Raw genomic sequence first — 22,807 nt, forward strand, 5'->3', positions numbered from 1 at the left:
TCCTACAGAAATTCAATACCAGTACATTAAAGTATATGTATTATAATCCTTGCAGCATTCTGATAATTTTAAAAATTGAATGCAAGATGGATGTTCGTTGAAAGGAAAAGAAGCAAACCCTAACACCATAATGCAGTGGAACACTTTCTAGCCATTGAAAAGAATAGGATAGGCTTGGAGAGACTTTCATGCTGCTGCGTTGAATGGAAAAAGGATAAATCAGTGTACATGATAGGATCATGTTTTTGCAGAGAAAGACTACAAAATTTGAGCCTTCATACATTATTGTTGGGAAAAAAAATTTGAAGCAGCTCTGTGGAAGACGATTTATCAGTTCCTCAAACAATCAAACAATCCTGCTCCTAGGTAAATACCCAAGAGAATTGAAAAAAATTATATGCATACAGAAACTTACAAATGAATGTTCAGAGCAGCCTTATTCATCACATCCAAAGAGTGGAAACAATCCAAATGTCATTCAGTTGACAGCTGGTTGAAATGTGGTTTATCCATACAGTGGAATATTATTCATCCATAAGGAGGAATGAAGTACTGACACATGCTGCAACATGGATGAACCCTGAAAATATTGTGCCGAGTAAAAGTATCCAGACACAAAAAGGATCACATATTATATGGTTCAACTCACATGAAATTTCTAGAATAGGCAAACCATAGAGACAGAAAGTAGACCAGTGGTTGCCAAGAGATGGAGGGAACTAGGGAGTAAGATTGACTACTGGCAAACAAGCATGAATTTCTTTTGAGGGTGATGGAAATGTTCTGAATTGGGTAGTAATGGCTGTGTACAACACTGAATATGCCAAAAACCACTGAATCGTGCAGTTTAAAATGGTAAATTTTATGTTACATGAATTATTTCAATTTAAAATAATAATAGTCATGCACTACTGGTATTTATACATTACTTTAAAACATGTAGCTATTTTCAGTTATTTTTGGCCGCAGTGAATCACCGTTGCTGAGTGCGGGCTTTCTCTAGTTGTGGCAAGTGGGGACGGCTCTTCGCTGCAGTGCACAGGCCTCTCATTGCGGTGGCTTCTCCTGTTGCAGAGCACAGGCTCCAGGATGCGATGGCTTCAGTTGTTCTGGAGCCATGGGCTCATTAGTTGCGGGATTCGGGCTCAGTAATTGTGGTATATGGGCTTAGCGGCTCTGTGGCATGTGGAATTTCTTCTTGGACCAGGGATCGAACCTGTGTCCCCTGCATTGGCGGGTGGATTCTTAAACACTGGACCACTAAGGAAGTCCCACATATAGTTTTTGATAAAATTTAAAATACCACTTTAAAAAACACATTATCTTTTAAGATCCCTAACTGCAAAATTACTTTATCTGTCCTTGGTGGCACTGAGGGGCTCAAATGACACCTAAGTCAACAACTTAGGAAAAGACTCATTGAAAAAGATTCTGCTTCTGGGAAAGAGCCTAATGTTGAGATGGTTGGATAGCATCACCCACTGAATGGACATGAGTTTGAACAAACTCCAAGAGGTAGTGAAGGACAGGGAAGCTTGGTGTCTTGCAGTCTATTGGGTCGCAAAGAGTTGGATGTGACTTAGCAATTGAATGCCACCACCGCCTTCCTCTAGCCCACTGAGAGGGTGTCTCAGTTTCTTTGTGCAAAATAAGGAACAGAGAAGCACCATTTCTGCCTGAAGGCGCTTGTACAGAGGTGCACATATAGGTGAGTTCCTTTACAACCCTTTCAAACGTATGTTTTCCTCTACTTTTAATAGCTGATAGCTGGAATTCTTAAATACTGAGTAGGTATCAGAAGCACCTGGAGACCAGCTAAATAACGCAGATTCCTGAGCCCTCCATCCAGAGGCTCTGGTTCCCTGAATCTGGGTTTTCCCAAAAATCTGCAGTGCTGCAAAGCGTGTCAGTAGAACATGCTTTGAGTAGGACTGTCATACATAATCCTTTTTCTTGTGCTAAAGAAAGGGGAGGTGTTTGGTTATAAATCTTTAAGTAAGGCATTGTTATTATTAGTGTTTGAATAATTTAGAGCTGTATTTCTCAATCCAAATTATTCTGTGGACCAGAAAGCTAAAGTTACTCTGTTAGAATTGAAGTGGACTTCGGAGATCTCAAGGTGGGAGGGCAAGGACATGCAAAGGGAACCCCTAGGATGAAACTCTGAGAAGCCTGGGGTTTGGCACCATTCTCCTTTCCGTGCCCAAGGCCCACCATGCCCAGACCAAGAGCACCTCTGAAAACTTGAGTAAACGTATTAATAACTGACAAAACATGGAATGATTTGTTTTTGTAGGTGCCTGATATCCCTTTAATTTCTAGTTTGCTGAGTTTATATCATGAATTGTTGTTGAGTTTTGTCAAATGCTCTTCTGTATTTGTCAAAAAGGATCATATAGTTTTGTCTTAGTATGGTCACTTAAATTGATTGATTTTCAAATGTTAAACCAACTTCATACTTTTGGGATAAACACTTGGTCATGATGTATTAACCTTTTAAAATATATTGCTGGATTTGATTTGCTAATATTTGGTTAAGGATTTTTATGTCTGTCTTCATGAGAAATATTGGTCTACTGGTCTATAGTTTTCTTTTACTGTAGTTTTTATCTGGTTTTGGTATCAAGGTTATGTTGGTCTCATAAAACAATTGGAGAACTACTCCATCCTGTATTTCAGGTAGTTTGTATAAGATCAGTGTTATTTCTTCCTGATATGTTTGACAGAATGCACTAGAAAAATCTGGTTCTGGAGTCTTCTTTGTAGAATAGTTTCTTAGTTTTTTAGAGTTGACAAAGTTTCTGTAATAAAGGATTATGTCATATCATTTCATGTCAGTTCTGGTAGGTTGAATTTTTAAAGAAATCTTTCTATTTCATATATGTTTTTGAATTGGTTAAAATTGATCATAATATTTCTTTGTTATTATTTTAAAGTTTGTAAGACCTGTAGCAATAACCACTCTTTCATACCCGCTATTGACAATTCATGTTCTCTCTTTTTGTTCTCAGTCTAGCTAGAGTTTTCAGTTCAGTTCAGTTGCTCAGTTATGTCCAACTCTTTGCCACCCCATGGACTGCTGTACTCCAGGCTTCCCTGTCCACCACCAGTTCTTAGAACTTGCTCAAACTCATGTCCATTGAGTTGGTGATGCCATCCAACCATCTCATCCTTTGTTGTCCCCTTCTCCTCCTGCCTCCAATCTTTCCCAGCATCAGAGTCTTTGCCAACGAGTCTGTTCTTCACATCAGGTGCCCAAAGTATTGGCGTTTCTGCTCCAGCACCAGTCCTTGCAATGAATATTCGGGACTGATTTCCTTTAGGATGGACTGGTTGGATCTCCTTGCAGTCCAAGAAACTCTCAAGAGTCTTCTCCAACACCACAGTTCAAAAGCATCAATTCTTTGGCACTCAGCTTTCTTTATAGTCCAACTCTCACATCCATACATGACTACTGGAATAACCATATCTTTGACTGTATGGACCTTTGTTGACAAAGTAATATCTCTGCTTTTTAATATGCTCTCTACGTTGGTCATAACTTTCCTTCCCAAGGAGTAAGTGTCTTTTAATTTCATGTCTGCAGTCACCATCTGCAGTGATTTTGGAGCCCAAGAAAATAAAATCTGTCACTTTCCATTATTTCCACTTCTATTTGCCATGAAGTGATGGGTCCAGGTGCCATGATCTTAGTTTTTTGAATATGGGATTTCAAACCGGCTTTTTCCCTCTCCTGTTTCACCTTCATCAAGAGACTCTTTAGTTCCTCGTCACTTTCTGCCATTAGAGTGGTGTCATCTGCATATCTGAGGTTATATTTCTCCCGGCAATCTTGATTCCAGCTTGAACTTCATCCAGTCAGCCATTTCACACGATATGCCCTGCACATAAGTTAAATAAGCAACATACAGCCTTGTATATAAACAATATACAGCCTTGACATACTCCTTTTCCAATTTGGAACAGTCCATTGTTCCATGTCCGGTTCTAACTGTTGCTTCTTGACCTGCATACAGATTTCTCAGGAGGTAGGTAAGGTGGTCTGATATTCCCATCTCTTTAAGAATGTTCCACAGTTTGTTGTGATCCACACAGTCAAAGGCTTTAGTATAGTCAGTGAAGCAGATGTTTTTCTGGAATTTTCTTACTTTTTCTATGTTTTAGTACCTCTTTTAAAACTTTTCCCAAATAACCAGTTTGGGCTTTGTATGACAGGAAGTGTGCTTAACAAACTCCACTCCCAAAATATCTCCACTTCAACTTGTCAGGAAACTGTAAACTTCTTATAGATAGAAACTATTATGTTCACATCCTAAAATCCAACATCTATCATGGTGCCTGCTGTGTGTCACTGATCATTATGGGCTGTTGTATTGAGTCAGATAAACTCTTCTTTAAAATGTAAGCACTCAATTTCTAAATGTCAAAAAAATAAGACCATGAGACATGATTAAAAGCAGAATGGGTTGACCAGTTTAAGTAAAGGGCTCTTAAAATCCATAAGGAAAACAGTATTATCTCAAGTAGAGAAATAAATAAAAGCCATAAGTACTTTGAAAATAAGAACCAGAAGTGGACAGTAAACATGCAGAACTATCTGTATCCCCCTATATAGTAAAAGAATACAAAACAAAACAACCATCTTAATATTTTCAGTTATCTTCACTTTTGTGTTTCAAGAGGCAAATTGACTTACCTACCTAAAATAGGATAAATTTGGAGACTCCCTCCCCTCCTTATTAGTCCTCCTATCCCAAACTGGAAACTGGTAAACTATTCCTCCATTTCTTCTCCTCAAAATACAAGGACATAAAGTCTGGGTTCTAGTGTTGGCCTTCCTGGCTGTTTCCTGGCTTTATAACATTGAGCAGTTCGTTTTACCAGTCTGAGCTGGTTTCCTCTTCTGTAAAGTGGAAATGGTCCCATCTCATGAGAGAGCGCTGCAGGATGAAGGGAGCAGATGAGCACTGCGAGTCAGCACGGGGCCTGGCTCAGAGTGGACGCAGAGAACTCTTACAGTGCGCTCTGTTTCACGTAGCTGCTTCATCCAGGTCTCCCATCCTCCTCTGAGGCCCTGCAGCTTCATCTGCCTCTCTCAGTGAAATTGCCAGCTCTTCAACCCCTTTTCCTGTCTCCTTGGCTTTCTAGTCTCACTGTTTCTAAAATCTCACTAACCCAGAGGACTGAGTCAATTTGCCTTTATGTTTTCCTAGCCACTCACCTTCTAATGGACATAGGTTATTTCTACTTGCTCATAAGATATTCTATAAACCAAGCTCCTGGATGATGAAGCTTTCTGCTTTGGGAGTTAATCCTGTGTTAGTGGGGATCTGATCTCCCAGATTCTCAACATTCATTGAAGTCTTGAGATTATTTCATAATTAGATTTACATGAAACAGATGTTTGCTTCATTTGTCTCTCTTCTTTTTTGACTGGTTCCAAGAGACTGCAAGTGTCCTGAAACAATCCTGCTGTCAGGATTCCTATACTTTCTGGGAGTGAGGAAGGAAAGGAAGGGAGGGACAGAGGGAGAGGAGACAGGAAGGCAAGTAGGATTGGTAAATGCTCACTAGGTATTAATAAATGAAGGGATGACGCTGGGATCATTAGCCCTGCTTTGAAGATAAGGACCTAAGGTTCAGAAAGGTTAAAAAGCTTGTCTAAGAACACAATTTTGGGCCCTACATTTGATCTCAGGTTTTTCTCCAATATTTTGGCCACCTGATGTGAAGAGCTGACTCATTTGAAAAGACCCTGATGTTGGGAAAGATTGAAGGCGGGAGGAGAAGGGGATGACAGAGGATGAGATGGTTAGGTGGCATCACCAACTCAATGGACATGAGTTTGGGTAAACTCCAGGAGTTGGTAATGGACAGCGAGGCCTGGCGTGCTGTGGTTCATGAACTTTGATATCCAGTTCCACTGTCTTTCTGTTACACCTCCTGGGACACTGGTCTACCTTAGTGCTACTGAAAAGTTCCTAATTCCATTATAAAGTTCACCAACCAGTAGCTGGGCCATGGATCACATCTTTTTGTACCTTGGGTCCTGTTGCTCTCTAGCCTAACCACATGGCTTTGAACTCCATGTCTCTATCACTTCAGATGCTCTCAGCGTCTAGATGGAGCCCTCAGACATCCCGGAGTCCACCACCTTTTATGAGTATGATCCTCAGAGCTTTCTGTGTGAGAAGAGGACCTTTGTCTTCGCCACTGTCAGCACCACCATCCTGTACTGCCTGGTGTTCTTTCTCAGCCTGGTGGGCAACAGCCTGGTGCTGTGGGTCTTGGTGAAGTATGAGAGCCTGGAGTCCCTCACCAACGTTTTCATCCTCAACCTGTGCCTCTCAGACCTGGTGTTCTCCTGCCTGTTGCCTGTGTGGATCTTGGGGTACCACTGGGGCTGGGTGCTGGGAGACCTCCTGTGCAAGCTCCTCAACATGGTCTTCTCCATCAGCCTCTACAGCAGCATCTCCTTCCTGACCATCATGACCATCCATCGCTACCTGTCGGTGGTGAGTCCCATCTCGTCCCTGCGTGTCCACACCCTCCAGCGCCGTGTGCTGGTGACGGCCGCCGTGTGGGCAGCTAGCATCCTGTCCTCTATCCCTGATGCCATCTTCCACAAGGTGTTCCCTTCGGGCTGTGACTATTCGGAACTCGAGGGGTTCCTCGCCTCCGTCTACCAGCACAATGTCATCTTCCTGCTGTCCGTGGGGGTCATCCTGTTCTGCTACGTGGAGATCCTCAGGACCCTGTTCCGCTCACGGTCCAAACGGCGCCACCGCACGGTGAGGCTCATCTTCACCATCGTGGCGGCATACTTCCTCAGCTGGGCTCCCTACAACCTGATCCTGTTCCTGCAGACACTGTTGAAACTGGGGGTCATTCAGAGCTGCGAGGTCAGCCAGCAGTTGGATTACGCCCTGCTCATCTGCCGCAACGTGGCCTTCTCCCACTGCTGCTTCAACCCCGTGCTCTACGTCTTCGTCGGGGTCAAGTTCCGCAGGCACCTCAAAAGTCTGCTCCGGCGCTTCTGGCTGTGCCGGCAGCAGGCGCCCAGCCTCCCTCCGTCACCTCACCCCCCAGGTGCCTTCACCTACGAGGGCATCTCCTTCTATTGAAGGGGAGTTTGGTGGGGCAGGAAGGAGATGGAGGGCACCAGGCTGGGAAACGCTACAGCTGCGGCTGGTGGATGACAGCAGTATGTTACACCAGGGGGTCCTACGGGCCCCCTCTTCTGCAGAAAAGTTCCCCACCTGGAAATTTTACATTGCCATCCAGAAAAATGCTTCTTAGATTTTGAGGAAATCTTTTCTCCTTTATTCCTTCATTCAAACATGGATTTCTCAGCCTTGATGAGGTCAGGAGACTCTCAAATGTGAAAGGCTTCTGGGAAAGAAGCGTCCTTCAGGACTTGACGAGGGTCTGGAATTCAGTTGTGCAGCTCTAGGCTGCTGGCAAGATGGTGTTCCCTCCCTGACTGTAGGATTGTCCCCCGGTGTTGGAGGTGGTGGCTCTGGATGGGGCTGTCTGCAGAGCAGAAGTGATCACACCTGCAAACAAGCACAGTCAGAGTGAAACATGGATTCTGAATTCCCACAGCTGGACCAGAGATGTGCCCTGTACCATAGCTCCAGCGTGCGGCACATGAACTGGCTACTTGCATATTTAGTCTGTAAATCTTTTATTGAAAGAATGAATGCAGTAAGTGCCACCTTCTACAGGCGTTTATGTGGAAGCTATAAAGAGGAATGAGATGCAGATACTACCCTCCAGGTGCCAACAGTCGAGCCCTGAGGGCCCAGATGACTGGACACCCACCTTGCTGAAGGCATCCAGGGTGAAGATTCCTCCAGCACCTCCTCCTCTCCAAGTCGATGTTGAACTGACGCTTCCGATCCATCACGTTCCACCTAGAGTGTTCTCCTGCTCCTGGTTGATGGTGCCAGCTTTCTCCACAAGCCGGGTTATCTTGGAGCCCTGCATTTCCTTTCCCTCCACGCCCACGGCCAGGTCCTGTTGATGTTACCTTCCCAGTATCTCTCACATGCCTGTGGCTTCCTCCCCAAACAGCCTCACATCCTCAGCATCTTCCTGCTGCTCATTTCTTTCCCCACCAAGTGTCCTCTGCATTGATATCACAGCACTTCAAAACCCTCACGTTAGGTTCAGATAAAGCCCAAATACCATAGACTTTATTTGCATGTAAATAAAGACCCCTTCAATCTGGTGTCAACTAACTTTTCCATTCTTTCTAATTTTTGTGGTCGTTCAGTCGCTAAGTTGTGTCTGACTCTGCAACCCCATGGATTACAGCACACCAGGCTTCCCTCTCCTTCACTACTTCTTGGAATTTGTTCAGACTCAAGTTCATTGAGTCGGTGATGCCATCCAACCATCTTGTCCTCTGTCACCCCCTTCTCCTTCTGTCCTCAGTCTTTCCCAGCATCAGGGTCTTTTCCAATGAGTCAGCTCTTTGCATCAGGTGGCCAGAGTATCTGAGCTTCAGCTTCAGCATCAGCCCTTCCAGGGAATATTCAGGGTTGATTTCCTTTAGGATTGACTGGTTTGATTTCCTTGAAATCCGAGGGACTCTCAAGAGTCTTCTCCAGAGCCACAGTTGGAAAGTATCAGTTCTTCGGCTTTCAGCCTTTTTTATGGTCCAGCTCTCACATCCAATTTTGATCCAACATAAATCTTCACCCCCCAAGCAGCCTAGAACCCAATCACAAAAGACCACATTGGTCCTTTCCCAAACACCCTTCTCCCAGTCTCCTCTGGTCCTCTGTCATGCTGGGCCTTCTACTCCTTAACCGGCAGGCCCTATCTGAAACACCAGCACCCTCGGTAAGGCATCTGCAATCCGTACATTAGGAGAACAGTCTCTGTGGTGTCGAGGCACCCTGCCTGTCCCTCTGAAATAGCATTTGTCCCCTTCCAGTGTGTTGTAGTTGCACCCACGGATGTCTGCTCTCCCTGCCCTATCACACTGGAAACTCCCAGATGGTGGGAACTTGGGCCTGCACCTGCCAAGCAGGGCCCCAGTGTCCTGTCACTGTACTGGGTGCAGAGAAAAGTAACAGCTGCCGCCCGTGTTCTGATGTGCTTGTGGGGGAGCCAGGACCACGTGACACATTCCACCCTGTTTGCCCCAGCCTGCTTCTTTACCAATACTAACTTTTCTTTGCTAGTCTCCACTCTCAGAGCACACTGCGTCTCTCTCTCTCTGTGGCAGTGGCTTACCTTGCCCATCCTTTTTATTTAGTGGTACACTGCCTATTTCTTACAATATCCCAGAGCTTCACATCAAAGGACGTAGATGAAAACCACCCTCTAAGCTTTCCGCTACCCCACAGACCTGATCCCAATCTGTGAGCCTGATTCACTCTGGAGTAGGGCGTTTGGAAAAGCTCCCTAGGTGATTCTGACATGCACCCCAGTTAAGAACATTTGGCTGCAACTCCTTGAAAATGGGAATTCCAGAGACTTCCACAGTCCCCTGAGCAAGACTTTGCACTCAGCAGGCATTCAACACATGCTTGTTGAATCTGCCTGCCAACGCAGGAGACACAGGTTTGATCCCTGGGTCAGGAAGATCTCATGTAGAAGGAAATGACAACTCACTCCAGTATTCTTGCCTGGGTAATCCCATGGACAGAGGAGCCTGGCAGGCTACAGTCCACAGGGTCGCAGAGATGGACATGACATAGCAACTAAACAACAGTAGAGCCCTCACCTAGAGCTTAGAGGGTTTATACAGCATTTCCCCTGAAGTTCCTGCTCCAGTTTCAATGATCTCTTTGCCCCTGGGCAGCCAGTCTTGAAGGAGTTTGACCTGACTGGGGAAGAGTGAGGGTCTAGTTTTTAGAATGATGCCTGTAGCATCGGTTGGGGAGGGCTGGCTGGTGCAGTTGTTAAACAACAGAACTCCCATGGATTTGCTAATCGATTGGCGTGGCCATCACTCACCGTGGAAGACAGGAAGAGCGGAGGAAGGAGACAGATAGCTATGGGGCAGAGCTAAGCCTATGAGCTTCTGGTCAGGCTCATCATCCCGCACTCCTTCAAGCTGATGTTGTTAAAACTGTATTCAAATTCTGTTCAGAGGGCGGACTGAGCCCAGGGAGCAGAAGGGCAGAGGACTCCATCACCCACCTACTTTGCTAAATCAGAGCTGGTTTTGAGCCCACTCTTCTTAGAAGGCAGGTTTGGGGATCTTGTGTCACCGCTGAGCACGGCCTTTGAGAACCTCACTCCATGGTCTCCTCAGCCCATCCCATTCCTTCATATCCCAAGATACTTCTCTGAGTCAACACATACAGCCATATCCCTGGGAGCACTTCATCAGTACGATCATGTTTGTCTCTGCATTTCTAGTGATGTTTTAGGCCCTCCAGTAGTCTAGGGTAATCTTTAATCCAGAGTCTTCTCCTAATCTAGCTCCTAGAGAATACAAGGGAAGAGGCACAGAGAGAGAGAAATGAATGGGAAGATGGAGGGGCACCCACCCTACCAGAAAGGGACCCTGGGTTGGACTGCTGAAGGAAGCAGCCTGCAAGCCACAACCCAGCGACCACACTCCATGTTCGTTGGCCACACTCTTCATGGACGACAAGCTCCTCCTTTCCCCTCCCTCTACCACTATTGAACCTGAGCTGGGCCACTGTGGGCCTGTCCCTTCTTATCCAGTCAAAAAAGAGATGCTCTGGACTCAGGGCTGTAGACCTCCTGCCATTCCTGGAGCATTAAAAACCCACAACAGCGCCAAGGGAAGAAACTCCTCACAGCATTTCCACCTCCACCCTCTCTCGGACAAAATCAGCAAGAGAGAAACCATGCTGATCTCTAAATAGGAACATGCCTCCAAGCCCAGGGCAGCCCCGGACCTCAGATGACCCCAGGTGACCCCAGCCAGAGTGGAGGTTCCTTGAGGGCACGAACCCCATTGTGCATATCTAGAACCTCCCTCAGTGCCCAGCAGTGTTTATGGTTGGTTAAGTGGATAGGAGATCATCTTTTTAGCTTTTTTCCACTTTTGTTTCTTCTTCCTACGCTTGCTTACATTACATCTTCCACTCAACAACAGGCACCAGCCAATGGGCTCACCAGCCCAGACAGTGCCTGGTTTGTTGAACGCATGGCTTTCATTTGTGAAACCTGCCTGTGACAGGACAAATATGAATTACTCTTAAAAATCATCTCATAAAATATAGAAACCATCACTGTATCATGGATGCAAATAAAAGATTAGCATGTACTGACTTACCTTGGGCTGTTTATGTTCTCCTCATTTCTACCCAAGATGATTATTTAAGATTCTTTTATTATTTATTTACTTGTCTGTGCTGGATCTTAGTTGTAGCACTCAGGGTCTTTGATCTTCATTGCAGCAATCAGAATCATTAGTTACAGCACACAAACTCTTAGTGTGGTATGTGGGATCTAGTTCCCCTGCCAGAGATCAAACCTGGGCCCCCTGCATTGGGAGCATGGATTTATAGTCACTGATCACCAGGGAAATACCATTATTTAAGATTTTTAAAAGCTCTCTGTTTATGAGGGATCTGGGTTAGGTTCTTGGGTGAATGGAGTGATACAGAAGGAGGACTAGAGATAAAGCATGGAACAAGCTCTGTATGGGTCAGGATGGTAGGAAATTGGCTCCGCTCAGGCCTTAGGTGACATTGCCCAGGAGGCCAAATTTGTTTTGAATGCTCCTAGCCTCAGTTTTCTGTCCCTCCCTATCTCTCCCCTGGCCTAGCACTTGAGTTTTCCATCTTCAGTGTGTCTCAGGACCCACTGTGCGTGAACAGGGACCTAGCAGAGGTCAACCCTCCAATCAGAAGGAATGCTGGGAATTTCAGGCATCCTGAAAACTTGATAGGATATATTTGACAGATTTGGAGGGACGTTTGGTACGGGGAAGAAAGTTATCCTAAATCCTCACCAAGTTATTCTGAGCACAGACCCCTCTTCACCTTGGGGTCATCCCCAATCTTAGGTGTGGGGTTGTTGCAAACCGTCCCCCCCCCATGCAACCCCCTCCACAGAAGAGTGTGGCTGGAAGGACCAAAGGATGACAAAGGTGGCCTGGCTCCTTGACTTTATCATTTTCAGAAAATTAGCCTTGAGCATCAGAGAGAACACATGGGCAACAGATGGGCAGGTGGAACTGGACGGTTGCAGGGATTAGAAAAGAGGGTGGATAAATCCTGTGGGGTAGAAAAGTGTTTCAAAAGAAAATGGTGAGAACGGGCCAAGAGAAAGGGATGGTGCTGCCAGGGCCAAGGAATGGAGGACAGCCACAGACTGAAGTACTCCACGTACTATTGCTCTCCTCTCTTGTGCCCAGTCATTACTAATGAATGCATTTTGTTCTATTGAGTGTAGACTCAGAGTGCTTCACAACTTACCAACAGAAAATATACCATGAATAGAAATTGGGCAGAGAGCATGGAGAAGTTGGGGGAGGTAGTTCATTCATTAACAGTTTTTGAGCACTGCTTTTAAGCAGGTCCCTGTGTTAAGTACCAAAGGGGATGAAAAGACAGACCATTAGACCCAGCAATATATAATGCTTTTTATTTAGCCCAATAAATTTCTTAAAAGTTATCATTTCAACATGGAATCAATATAAAAATGTTTGTGAGCTATTTTACACTTTTTTGGAACTCAGGTGTATTTTGTACTTAACAGCACATGTACAGTTCAGCTCTAGTCACAATTCAAGTTCTTAAAAGCCACATACGGACAGCACTGCCTGCAGGATCCCAGGGATATGTTTATAGACCAGCATGCCCCCAGAGACTGCAAGAGTTAATTTAAGGCCGGCTGCCCCTTAGGACCTGTGTGAGTAGTAAACAGCAATTCTGCGGGGCATGCTGGGAGTTGTAGTTTGCGCTCGTCTGCCCATGGAGTCCAATGGGAGTTGTAGACAGCGGCCCTGTGGAGCACGCCGGGAGTTGTAGTCCGCGCCTGTCTGCGGAGGGGTCAGCGTATCATGGCCGCCTACGCTGAGCTCTCGTACTCTTCCGCTTGGCCGCAGAAAGTTTCGGTTCTGTCACGCCTTGGACCCACGAGCGAGTAAGTGCTGCGGAGGGCCGGCCAGACTCAGGGGGCACCTCTAGCTGCTGTCTCCGGAGCGGAGACCTTCCCTCCGGGCGCGACTTGTCACCTGTTGCCCTTAACGTCCCTTCCCATTCCCGAGTCTTCCACAGACCCTGTCGGAGCCCCGAACCCTTGCCCAGCGGGCTTAGGAAGCACCTCGGGCTGATGGATCTGACGGTAGAACCCAGACCTCCTCTGATCATCAATTAGAAAGACAGACACCCTCCGCCCCCTCCAAGCGCCAGTTCCAAGACTCCCCTCGGCCGTGGGGTCGCCAAGGAGGCCACCATGTGTGGTCCCTAAACGAGTCTTGGAGTCTGTAAGCACAGGACAGGTCCCGAGTTTCTGCTTGCCTCGTCTAAGAGGCCGCTGACCTTAAGAAGCGTACTTCCTGCCTCAGCTGGGCGGGGACAGCCCACCCCTTAACTTTGCAAGACTCCAGAACTTAGCTTTTGCCGGGGTCTCTCCTCCCGTCGGTCAGCGGACGGTTTATTGATCCTGTGCCATCCCAGGCCACGGCCTAGTCTGTTGACCCTCAGCGGCTTGTGTTCCGGTGCAGAGTTTCCAGATAATCCCTAGGTGATTGTTCCTGAAACACCTGTGGATTTATGAGTAGTGGGGTGGCTGCACCGGCCTCAGGCTAGAGTCCATGTTGTTAAGAACCTAGGTGGGAAGGCTGGGTTTTATTTTTGTGAGAAAAGCGTGTGTGGTTGGCACTTTGACCACGTGGCTCTCAGTGCATTTGTATCCTCCGATGCCCTTTGTCACTCTTCTCAGTTCCATCCGCTGTCCCGTCCGCAAAAAAAAAATGAGCGCTGCCTGCGCTGGCCACAGCCTCTCTGCTCCTGTACTTGTCTTACCACAGCAGTTTCCTTCCCAAACTGAGAAATGGGTCAGGGGCTCTTTGAGGGCAGAGGATCAGGCCTTAATCTGCTCGCTGCTCTCCTGCCACTTCAGCCTTATGGTCGCCTCTGCAACAAGCTTAACTATGCCATCTGCCTAATGCGGGCTGCTGGGTATTGTAGGGGGTTGAGGGAAGAGCAGTCACGCTGAGGTTTTCTGCTTTCAGTGGCTCCTGCCCTCTGAAGTGGGCCCATACTGAGTAAGTTCCACTTGACCCTCCCTCCCATGAGAGTTGTGCTCACAAGTTGTTGAATGTCCTCTACCAGTGATGAGCTACTACTGTTGTTACCCTGGAAATCAGAGGTAATTGTCTCAGTGATGGGACGTGGTCTTCTTTGATTGAAAGAATCTGAAAAGGCTTTAGGACAAATATTTTCTGCTTCTGTTAAAAGTGTTCTTTGTGTGGTGCTTCATTTAGTTTTTATTTTCTCTTCAGTCACTTTATTAGGAAAATAAACATACAGAATCATTGAAAAAATTGTGCCGTGAATGTCCACTCACCTGTGTGATTCTACAATTAATAGTTTGCTCCGATTATTGTTGTGTTGCTTTAGAGTCCGTCCTCCAGTTGCTCTTCGGATGGTCTTTGCTCCTTTGCCGGCGGTTTGGGGATACCAGATGGGTTCAGGAGCCACACTTTTAAGCTGGTCCTTTGGGGATGAGATGGACCCCGCAGATGTGTGTTATGAGAGGAACCACCCAAAACAGTACAAGATCAGAGCAGCTGGTGATTTTGTCCTGTGTTGATCCCTGAGGCTGTGGGCTGCTACCGCTAGAACATGCAGTAGGCACTCAAGAAATGGCAGGCCCCCTGTTCCCTTTAGGGGAGAGGCTTGGATAATGGGTAACCTGTGTTTTCAGGTGATTCCAAGGGCAACTTTGGTGACTCAAAACCCGAGTGTCTTTAATCCTGAGGCGGCGGCAGCATACTGTCCAGCTGTGGTGCTGTGGTAAAAATCACTGATGGAACTCAGGCTGGAGCCACACTCACTAGAGCAGGCCCAGGCAGCAGAGCAGGTAGGATTCATTAACCAGAAGCCTCCTGTGAGCACAGATGGAGTTTGGCCTTGTCAGCATCTGCTCATCTACTGATCCTGCTCATCTGCTGAATGTTACTGTGTTGCTCAAAAGATAAACAGTATTTCCCATTTGTGATCTTAATGCCAGGTTTCTGTTTTTGTTTGTTTTTAAAGCTCTTGGTTTAATAGCATCTGTTTGAATAACTAAATAAATCAGTAGGGTGAGTTTTGAACTGTTTCCATGGTTTTGTGTTTATCCTGCTGTTTTTAGAGGTGTCACGATACTCTCTCCTTAAGAGCTTCAGCCTCCACGCACATGGGCTCCCTGACTTTCAGAAAATCAAGATGACAGAGCCGTGCTGCATTGGGTAGAAGGTGGTTTTCCCCTCTTCCTCACTTTGGAGTCAGTTCTCCTGTTGGTTTTAGTGGCTCCCAGTGGTCCTTCCTGTTGACACATGTCTCTGTGGCATTTGAAAGAACCCAGGTGCCTGTTTCTAGTTGGGCCAGATCCTCTACAGGGATGAGGATGTGTGTGTCAGTGTGTTTCAAAGACAGACTTAAGCAGAATCTGTGGCCGTGTGGCTGGTTCCAGGGCCCAAAGGCAGGTACTGGAGTACTACAGCCTTGGCCTGGGGCAGAAAGCCAGGTTAGGGGAACCCTTGGAATCCAAAGGAAAAACTGAAGGGAAAAAGCATTCCAAGCAAGACATTGGTCTGCAGAGGGATAGGCCAAGAGGAGAATCCGTGTGAGAGGGGCAGGGTGGGCTGGGAGCTAAATCAGAGGCGGTGGCTTCATGCAGAACTGGAAGGAACTGTAGCCCCACGTGCCTTTTCCAGGGCATCTGCAGCCTGGGTCAAGAGCAGGGCTTAGAAGCCTCGACCAAAGGTAGCCACTGAGAATGTCTGTTCTTCTCCTTGCCCATCTTCTCTGTGGAGGAAGGTAAAGGGTAACACCTCTCTACACTGCACATGAAAACACACCCACACACACACATACACACACACACACGTAGGAAGAGGTCAGAAAACTTCCCGAAGACAGAAAAGCTAACATTGCCTCAAAATAGTTTGAACCGAATGTACCATGGGTTTCCCACAGTCATGGCATGATCTTTACTGCATGATTTGGTGCACAATAGGGAAAGGATATTTCACAAGGTGAACCTGATCCTGCCTTCCTAATAGGGTTCTGGATGTTTCCTCTGGGATTTCCAGTGGCCAGACATTGGCCCTGCACCCCCAAATATGGATGTATGGCTCCTTCCTGAGCAACTGCCCACCTTCCTAAAAAAGACTGCTTTCTCCAAGCCCAGAAGCAGCACCTCACACCCCCAAGTCCCCCTTGACCCTGTTCTCCTGGGTCAGCCAACTGGAATTGGGGCCAGTTTTGTTCCAGGAGGAGTGACCAAGAAATCTGAAATTGTTGGTGGGAGGGAGGGGGCCAAGAAAGGGTGCAAGAAGTGATGGCCAAGGCTCAAGTCTTCATTTCCTTTAAGAAAGAAGAGATGACTATGAGGAATGAGTGTTTGGGCTAGATGACCCAGGCCCGCAGTTAGTCAGTGCTTTAACTGTAGGTCTTCAGACATAATTGAGTCACCTAATGAGGCTTTGTTCACGTGCGTTGAAGCATCAGCCTCTGAACTGACCTCTGACAGGCTCTCCAGCACTCTCCTAGGCACTGTCTTGAAGCTCTGGAGAGGTCAACTTGCCTGCCCACTGACTGCTTCAGCGCTGACTGACCCCAAGACCTCCAGGCCTTCACAGCCACAGGTACCACCCAAATGCCCCCCTTCCCATAGGTGGCAACTGGATAGATGCTGTTGGGTGTGCTGAAGCCAGTCAAGGCAATGACTCTTCAGAAAGAGTTTTCTGCTTTTGACTGGTCCGAACTGTCCTTGTTCACATTCTTTCCTGGTCAGGGTGGAACTGACAACTGGTATGCTCCACCTTGTCCAGGAGTCGGGGAGGAGCCCGCCATATGGTGCCCTGTCTGGGTCACGTCTTAGCTATTGTGTTGGGAGCAAGCAGAACAAATCTGGCAGGCCGGGCGAGGTTGTCTCCTGTGCCCACACCTTCTTCCTTTCTTATCCGTCTTTCCCAACATGGCTACTCAGATGCTGTTGTCGACTGAAAAAATATATATACACAACGTGAGAGTTACGAGTTAAGTTTTACCTGGGGCAAAATAAGAAGTTTAGCCTGGGAGACAGCGTCTCAGGTAGCTGAGGAACTGCTCCACAGAGGTAGCGGCTAAGGTCAGTACTGTACATGATTTTAGTGGAAGGGGGTGCATGCAGTTGAGCACGCATCTTGGCAAAGGCTCGCAGCCAGTCGTGAACGACCTAGTCTTTTCTAGATATGAGAAGATGTAAGATTTGGGCTCGTAAAATCTCCTCCTGAAAATGTCTGTTGATACCTATCTGCAGGCCTGCTCTGCTGGTTTCCCAGAGTACAGAGTGCCTCATTCCTGATCTCCATCCTGAACTCCAGTCAGAGTGTGTTGAAGGTCAGTGACTGCGGTGGCTAGAGTGACTTAATCCTTGTAGAGGCAGATGGCAAGTGCCCATTTCCAGTTGGCATGGTGTTGTTCCTGCCAGAGTTAGCTTCTGGGCCACATTAGGAGTATTAGTCATTTGTACCATAGCGTGAAGAAGTTTATATGAGTCAGCGTCTTTGTATCTTAATTTGAGGTTGAACTGCTGTCTCTGTTGTTTAAGGCATTAGGGCAACTGGGCAGGTGTGGGAGGAATTTGGAAGTCGAGGAAGGTCCTTCACCTCTAAAATAATTCCTCGGTTGTGACTTGGAAGCCAGCCAGTAGTCCCAGGTAATAAATAAGAATTTTTAAAAATGTGTTTAGTCCCTTTTTGTCTTTATCAGAAGATTGGATGCTTTCAGACATTCTGGATAAGCTTAAACATAATTTTGTGTTGTTGGCAAGAGACTCCACTGTTCCCTCAAATTTTATAAAATAAATTTCTTTGGTATTTGAAAGAGCTTGCCAGAAACTAGTGAAGGAGGTGTTTACAATGTCATCCACAAGGACACTGGGTTCCTGGAGGTGATTTGCACTGTGGGGGCCTTGCAAGGTGCTGGAGCCCCGGAGCCCATGGCGTGGACCGAGCAATCTCTGAGTGTCTCCCGAGTTAGGAGAGCAGTTTGCAGTGGGTTGTAGAGGTCAGGACCATGCTGGTTCATGCCAGAAGTCTGGGATCCCCATGATATAGTAGGAAACACATATTTGGTCTCTGTCCCTGGTTCCTGGCACAGAACTTCTAATACTCTTGGAATTTCCTGAGTAATAGGAGTGTCCTTTGTTATTCAAAACTAAACCCTTTCAACCACACAGGCAGTTTATGCTAGTAAGGTTGACTCTTCCTGGGCCCCTATAGGTGGTGTCTTGGTAAGGGCTGCTTGCTAGAGGACTTTCAGCCCCATCCTTAGACCCCCCTTCAGAAGGGCTGAAGTTAATCACCAGTAGCCAGTGATTTCATCAGTCATACATTAAGTAATGAAATGCTCAAAATTTTCCAAGCGAGGCTTCAACAGTATGTGAACCGAGAACTTCCAGATGTTCAAGCTAGATTTAGAAAAGGCAGAGGAACCAGAGAGCAAATTGCTAACATCCGTTGGATCATAGAAAAAGCAAGAGAGTTCCAGAAAAACATCTACTTCTGCTTTATTGACTACTCCAAAGCCTTTGACTGTGTGGATCACAACAAAGTGTGGAAAATTCTTCAAGAGATGAGAATACTAGACCAGCTTACCTGCCTCCTGAGAAATCTGTATGCAGTTCAGGAAGCAACAGTTAGAACTGGACATGAAAACAACAGACTGGTTTCAAATCAGGAAAGGAGTATGTCAAGGCTGTATATTGTCACCCTGCTTATTTAACTTCTATGCAGAGTACATCATGTGAAATGCCAGGCTGGATGAAGCACAAGCTGGAATTGAGATTGCTGGGAGAAATACCAATAACCTCAGGTATGTAGATGACACCACTCTTATGGCAGAAAGTGAAGAGGAACTGAAGAGCCTCTTGATAAAAGTGAAAGGGGAAAGTGAAAAAGCTGGCTTAAAACCCAGCATTCAAAAAACAAAGACCATGGCATCTGGTCCCAGCACTTCATGGCAAATAGATGGGGAAACAGTGACTTTATTTTCCGGGCTCCAAAATCACTGCAGATGGTGACCGCAGCCATGAAATTAGAAGATGCTTGCTCCTTGGAAGAAAAGTTATGACCAACCTAGACAGCATATTAAAAAGCAGAGACATTACTTTGCTGACAAAGGTCCATCTAGTCATGGAATAGATCCATGGTTTTTCCAGTAGTCATGTATGGATGTGAGAGTTGGACTGTAAAGAAAGCTGAGCGCTGAAGAACTGATGCTTTTGAACCGTGGTGTTGGAGAAGACTCCTGAGAGTCCCTTGATCTGCAAGCAGATCAAACCAGTCAATCCTAAAGGAAATCCATGGTAAATATTCATTGGGAGGACTGATGCTGAAGCTGAAGCTGAAGCTTCAATACTTTGGCCGCCTGATGTGAAGAACTGACTCATTGGAAAAGACCTTCATGCTGGGAAAGATTAAAGGTGGGAGGAGAAGGGGACAATAGAGGGTGGTCCGAAGTACAGGTAGTGACAGGTACTGGGGCTTGTGACTGGTGTCTGAAGCCCGGGCAGTCTTGTGGACTGAACCCTTAACCTGTGGGGTCTGCACTGACTCCAGAGTTAGAATTAGAGTTAGTTATAACTGAGTTAGAATTGAATTGAAGGACTTCCCTGGTGGTCCAGTGATTAGGACTCCGAGCTTTCAGTGCTGAAGGCCTGCGTTTGATCCCTGGTCAGGGAACTAAGATCCCATAAGCCATGTGGCATGGACAAAAAGAAAACCAGTTGAATTAAATTGCAGGACACCCAGTGGTGATAACTAGATATTGGTATGGGGGAAAAGCCACACATTTGGTGTCAAAAGTGTTAGGCATAAAAACAGCTCATCCCTAAGCCAAAGGGCAAGCTCGTCTAGAGATACGAGGAAATAGAGTGGAGGGGGACTGCCCCCATTCTGTCTTTTGAAGTTCAGTAAAAACCTCAGGATCAGGAAACGGGAGGCCAGAATACTGAGAGTCATTCTTTCAAATCCATGAAACTAGCATTCCTATGGAGACCATTTGCTTCCTGAAACCCTGGGAGGTGGTGACCCACAGCCATGTGGGGAAGCCTGCTGTGACCTATAGACCCAGGGCTTTTACCTTGGTGGTGATGCAGGCTCTTGTAATCAGTGCTTGGGCACAGCTCACCCCATGACCTGGGAGCTTGGCCTTGGCAGAGGGGGGCAGCGCCAGGATTCAGGCAGAGAAGGCCTCCTGGGCTCGGGCTGACACTTGCAGCTTCACCAAAGCACCAGGAGGTCCAGAAGGAGCATGTTTCTGTCTGTTCAGGCTTATGCTGCCAAGATGCCAGTTTGGTTTACAGATACTGTTACCCTTGTGCCAAGCTCCAAAGAGGGCTGGTTTCTAGGAAATCGAGGTTGGTTGTATGGTTCGTGTGGTATTCCAGCCAGAGCCTGGATGAGGTGACTCAGAGTATGTGGCTGTCAGGACTTCCTTTCCAGGTTCCTCCCTCCCCCTCCTGTTTGGGTCTCCCCCAGCTCTCAGTATGCACACAGACCCAGTGGACTCTCCAGGTCATCATCTTTCAAGGTCATTTTCCCCCGAAGCTACAGGGCTCTCTGTTGACCATAATCAAATAAGAGGCATGCAGGTACAGACGTGGCCTCGACACCTGTCACGCCCTTTCTTCCTCGGGTCTCTTCGATGACCTCCTGTTCATTTTTTAGGCCTTGCCCAACCCAGTCGCCATCACAGAGTGTCCACCACACTTTCCCTTCCCCAAGTGGAATGAACATTCCCTTCCTCGGGTCCCATTGCATCTTGTTAAATTCATCCCAGTGCTGCTATTTCTTTTGTTGAGATAAAATGCACAGTAAGTGAGGTTCGACACATACGTTTGTCAAATGTACACAGTCACGTAGCCACCACCATAATCAAGACAGAACAGAATTGGTCCCCAGATTTCTGCATGTTCTCCTGTAGTTCTCCTGTAGTCAGACCCTCCCTTTCCCGTCAGTCCTCGGCAGCCGTAGATCTGATTTCTCCCCAGAGCTTCCCCTTTGTAAGAATAGCACGCACGTGGAATTGTAAGGTAGATGGCTTTCCAGTCTGGCTTCTTTCACTTGGCAAACATCATGTGTTGTGTGTATCCTTGGGTCATTCCTTCCCCTGAGTGTTCATAACTTTTCGATCATATCTCTGCGTGGACCTCTTGTGCCTTATCTGCATATCTGAACGCTTTCCTGTCTGTCTTGTCGGCACACAGCCAAGCTCCTCCAGGGCTGGACGGTGCCTGTGTGCCCTGAAACCCCAGACTGAACTTGGCAGGGTGGTGCTGGGCAGCTGCGCGTTGACAGTGGTGGTCTTTGACCGGCTCTTCCTTGTGGGAGGAGCCAAGTGTCTCAGGCAGCAGGGCCGCTGCGCAAGTCTGACCCATCCTGGGCTGCTGCTCTCTAGGGCCCTGGCTGGTCCCGGCTTGGGCTTTGTGTTCAGCAGGGACCCAGAGAACCGCCCAGGGAAGGGCAGGCTGGCTTCCGATAAACCAGCCTGCCCTCACTTTGATGGTGGGGTGCCAGCACGTTTACTGGGGACTTTGGCAGAGTCTGTGGATCCCGTGGCCCTCCGGGGCTCTGTGTCTGAAATTCCTGGGGGTGTGGTGCTGGCGTGTGCCTGTCTAGTTCCTCTAGGCAGGAGAAGCCCTCTTTGGGCCTTGTTTTCCCTGAGTCACAGCCACGCCGGCCTGTGAGTTAAAAATAGGCCTCGGGACATCTGCGCCATGACAGCCCCTCCCTGGGCCCCAGGCTGACCTGCAATGCTTTTGTAAATATTTGGGAACTTGCAGTTCTCAACCGTTTTTCCTCCTGCCTAGTCTCCTGGGCCAGCTCATGTTTGAAGCACTCAGGCTGGCGGCACACGTGAGAGGCCCTGGAGCTCGGAGCCGCTCCCAGAAGCCAGTGGAAGTGGTAGCGTTCGCTGTAGCGACAGTGGCTGCGTTGTAGAGCTAAAGGGGTTGAGTCCAGACTGACCAGGGTTCCCCTCCCTGCTGGCCCGGGCCATAGACGAGTTACACAGCTTCTCTGCACCCAGGTTCTCCCTTGCACGTTGTCTGCCCCTCCCCCGGCCCCAGGGTACTGCCAAGGGTTAAAATGACTGAGTGTGTAGAGCACCTCGCAGGCCCAGTGCACAGGTGGCTACTCTGGCCACCTCTCATCTTGCCAGCTGATTTTGCCAGCAAACATTACGCCTTTGCATCAGCCATCTAAGGCAAGGATTAGAGGTTCTGAAAGGAGGATTCAGTGGCGTCCACACCTCCTTCCGATGCTGCTCGGATCTCCTCCTCTGTTTTGGTCTCCTGCCACCGCTGTGTCCTTACATCACTTCAGCAGCTGCCCAAGTGGCACTGGTAACTCGGGACTCACCAGCCGTGAGAGGACTGTAACCACGCTTAAAATAGACACGTCCCTTGGCTGTGCAGGCCCCCGGTAGCCCCTGGTGTCTACCCTCCCCGGCTGAGCCGGACGCTGGGCGGCTGGAGGCCACAGACCTCCCCAAGAGGCAAGCCAGGCTCTCCTTGGTCCAGAAGCCCTGAGGGTATGTGTCCTCAGCCTCTCCCTCCATGGCTGCTGCTGGCCAGAGGTTACCAACCATTCCTCCAAAAGCAGCCT

General features: G+C 47.5%; 2 protein-coding genes across 5 annotated transcripts in view; both read left to right on the forward strand.

Moving 5' to 3' along the window:
- Nucleotides 1–1,578: 1,578 nt before the first annotated feature.
- Nucleotides 1,579–11,269, forward strand: XCR1 (X-C motif chemokine receptor 1). The gene is made up of 2 exons (XM_070359516.1): nucleotides 1,579–1,708; nucleotides 6,106–11,269. The coding sequence occupies exon 2, from the start codon at nucleotides 6,123–6,125 to the stop codon at nucleotides 7,122–7,124; it is 1,002 nt and encodes a 333-aa protein (XP_070215617.1). The 5' UTR covers nucleotides 1,579–1,708; nucleotides 6,106–6,122; the 3' UTR covers nucleotides 7,125–11,269.
- A 1,666-nt stretch (nucleotides 11,270–12,935) lies between these two features.
- The window catches only part of FYCO1 (FYVE and coiled-coil domain autophagy adaptor 1), a 78,787-nt gene continuing 68,915 nt past the window's right edge, over nucleotides 12,936–22,807 (forward strand). For 2 of the 4 annotated variants that reach the window (XM_070359147.1, XM_070359151.1), the window contains exon 1: nucleotides 12,936–13,086. The gene's annotated coding sequence lies outside the window, so the exon portion shown is untranslated. Of the gene's footprint in view, nucleotides 13,087–17,457; nucleotides 17,538–22,583; nucleotides 22,734–22,807 lie in introns of those variants that run through there. The other 2 variants (XM_070359149.1, XM_070359148.1) reach the window with 2 other exon arrangements.

The sequence above is a fragment of the Bos mutus genome, chromosome 22, assembly GCF_027580195.1.
Source record: "Bos mutus isolate GX-2022 chromosome 22, NWIPB_WYAK_1.1, whole genome shotgun sequence".
NCBI classification, from domain to species: Eukaryota; Metazoa; Chordata; class Mammalia; order Artiodactyla; family Bovidae; genus Bos; species Bos mutus.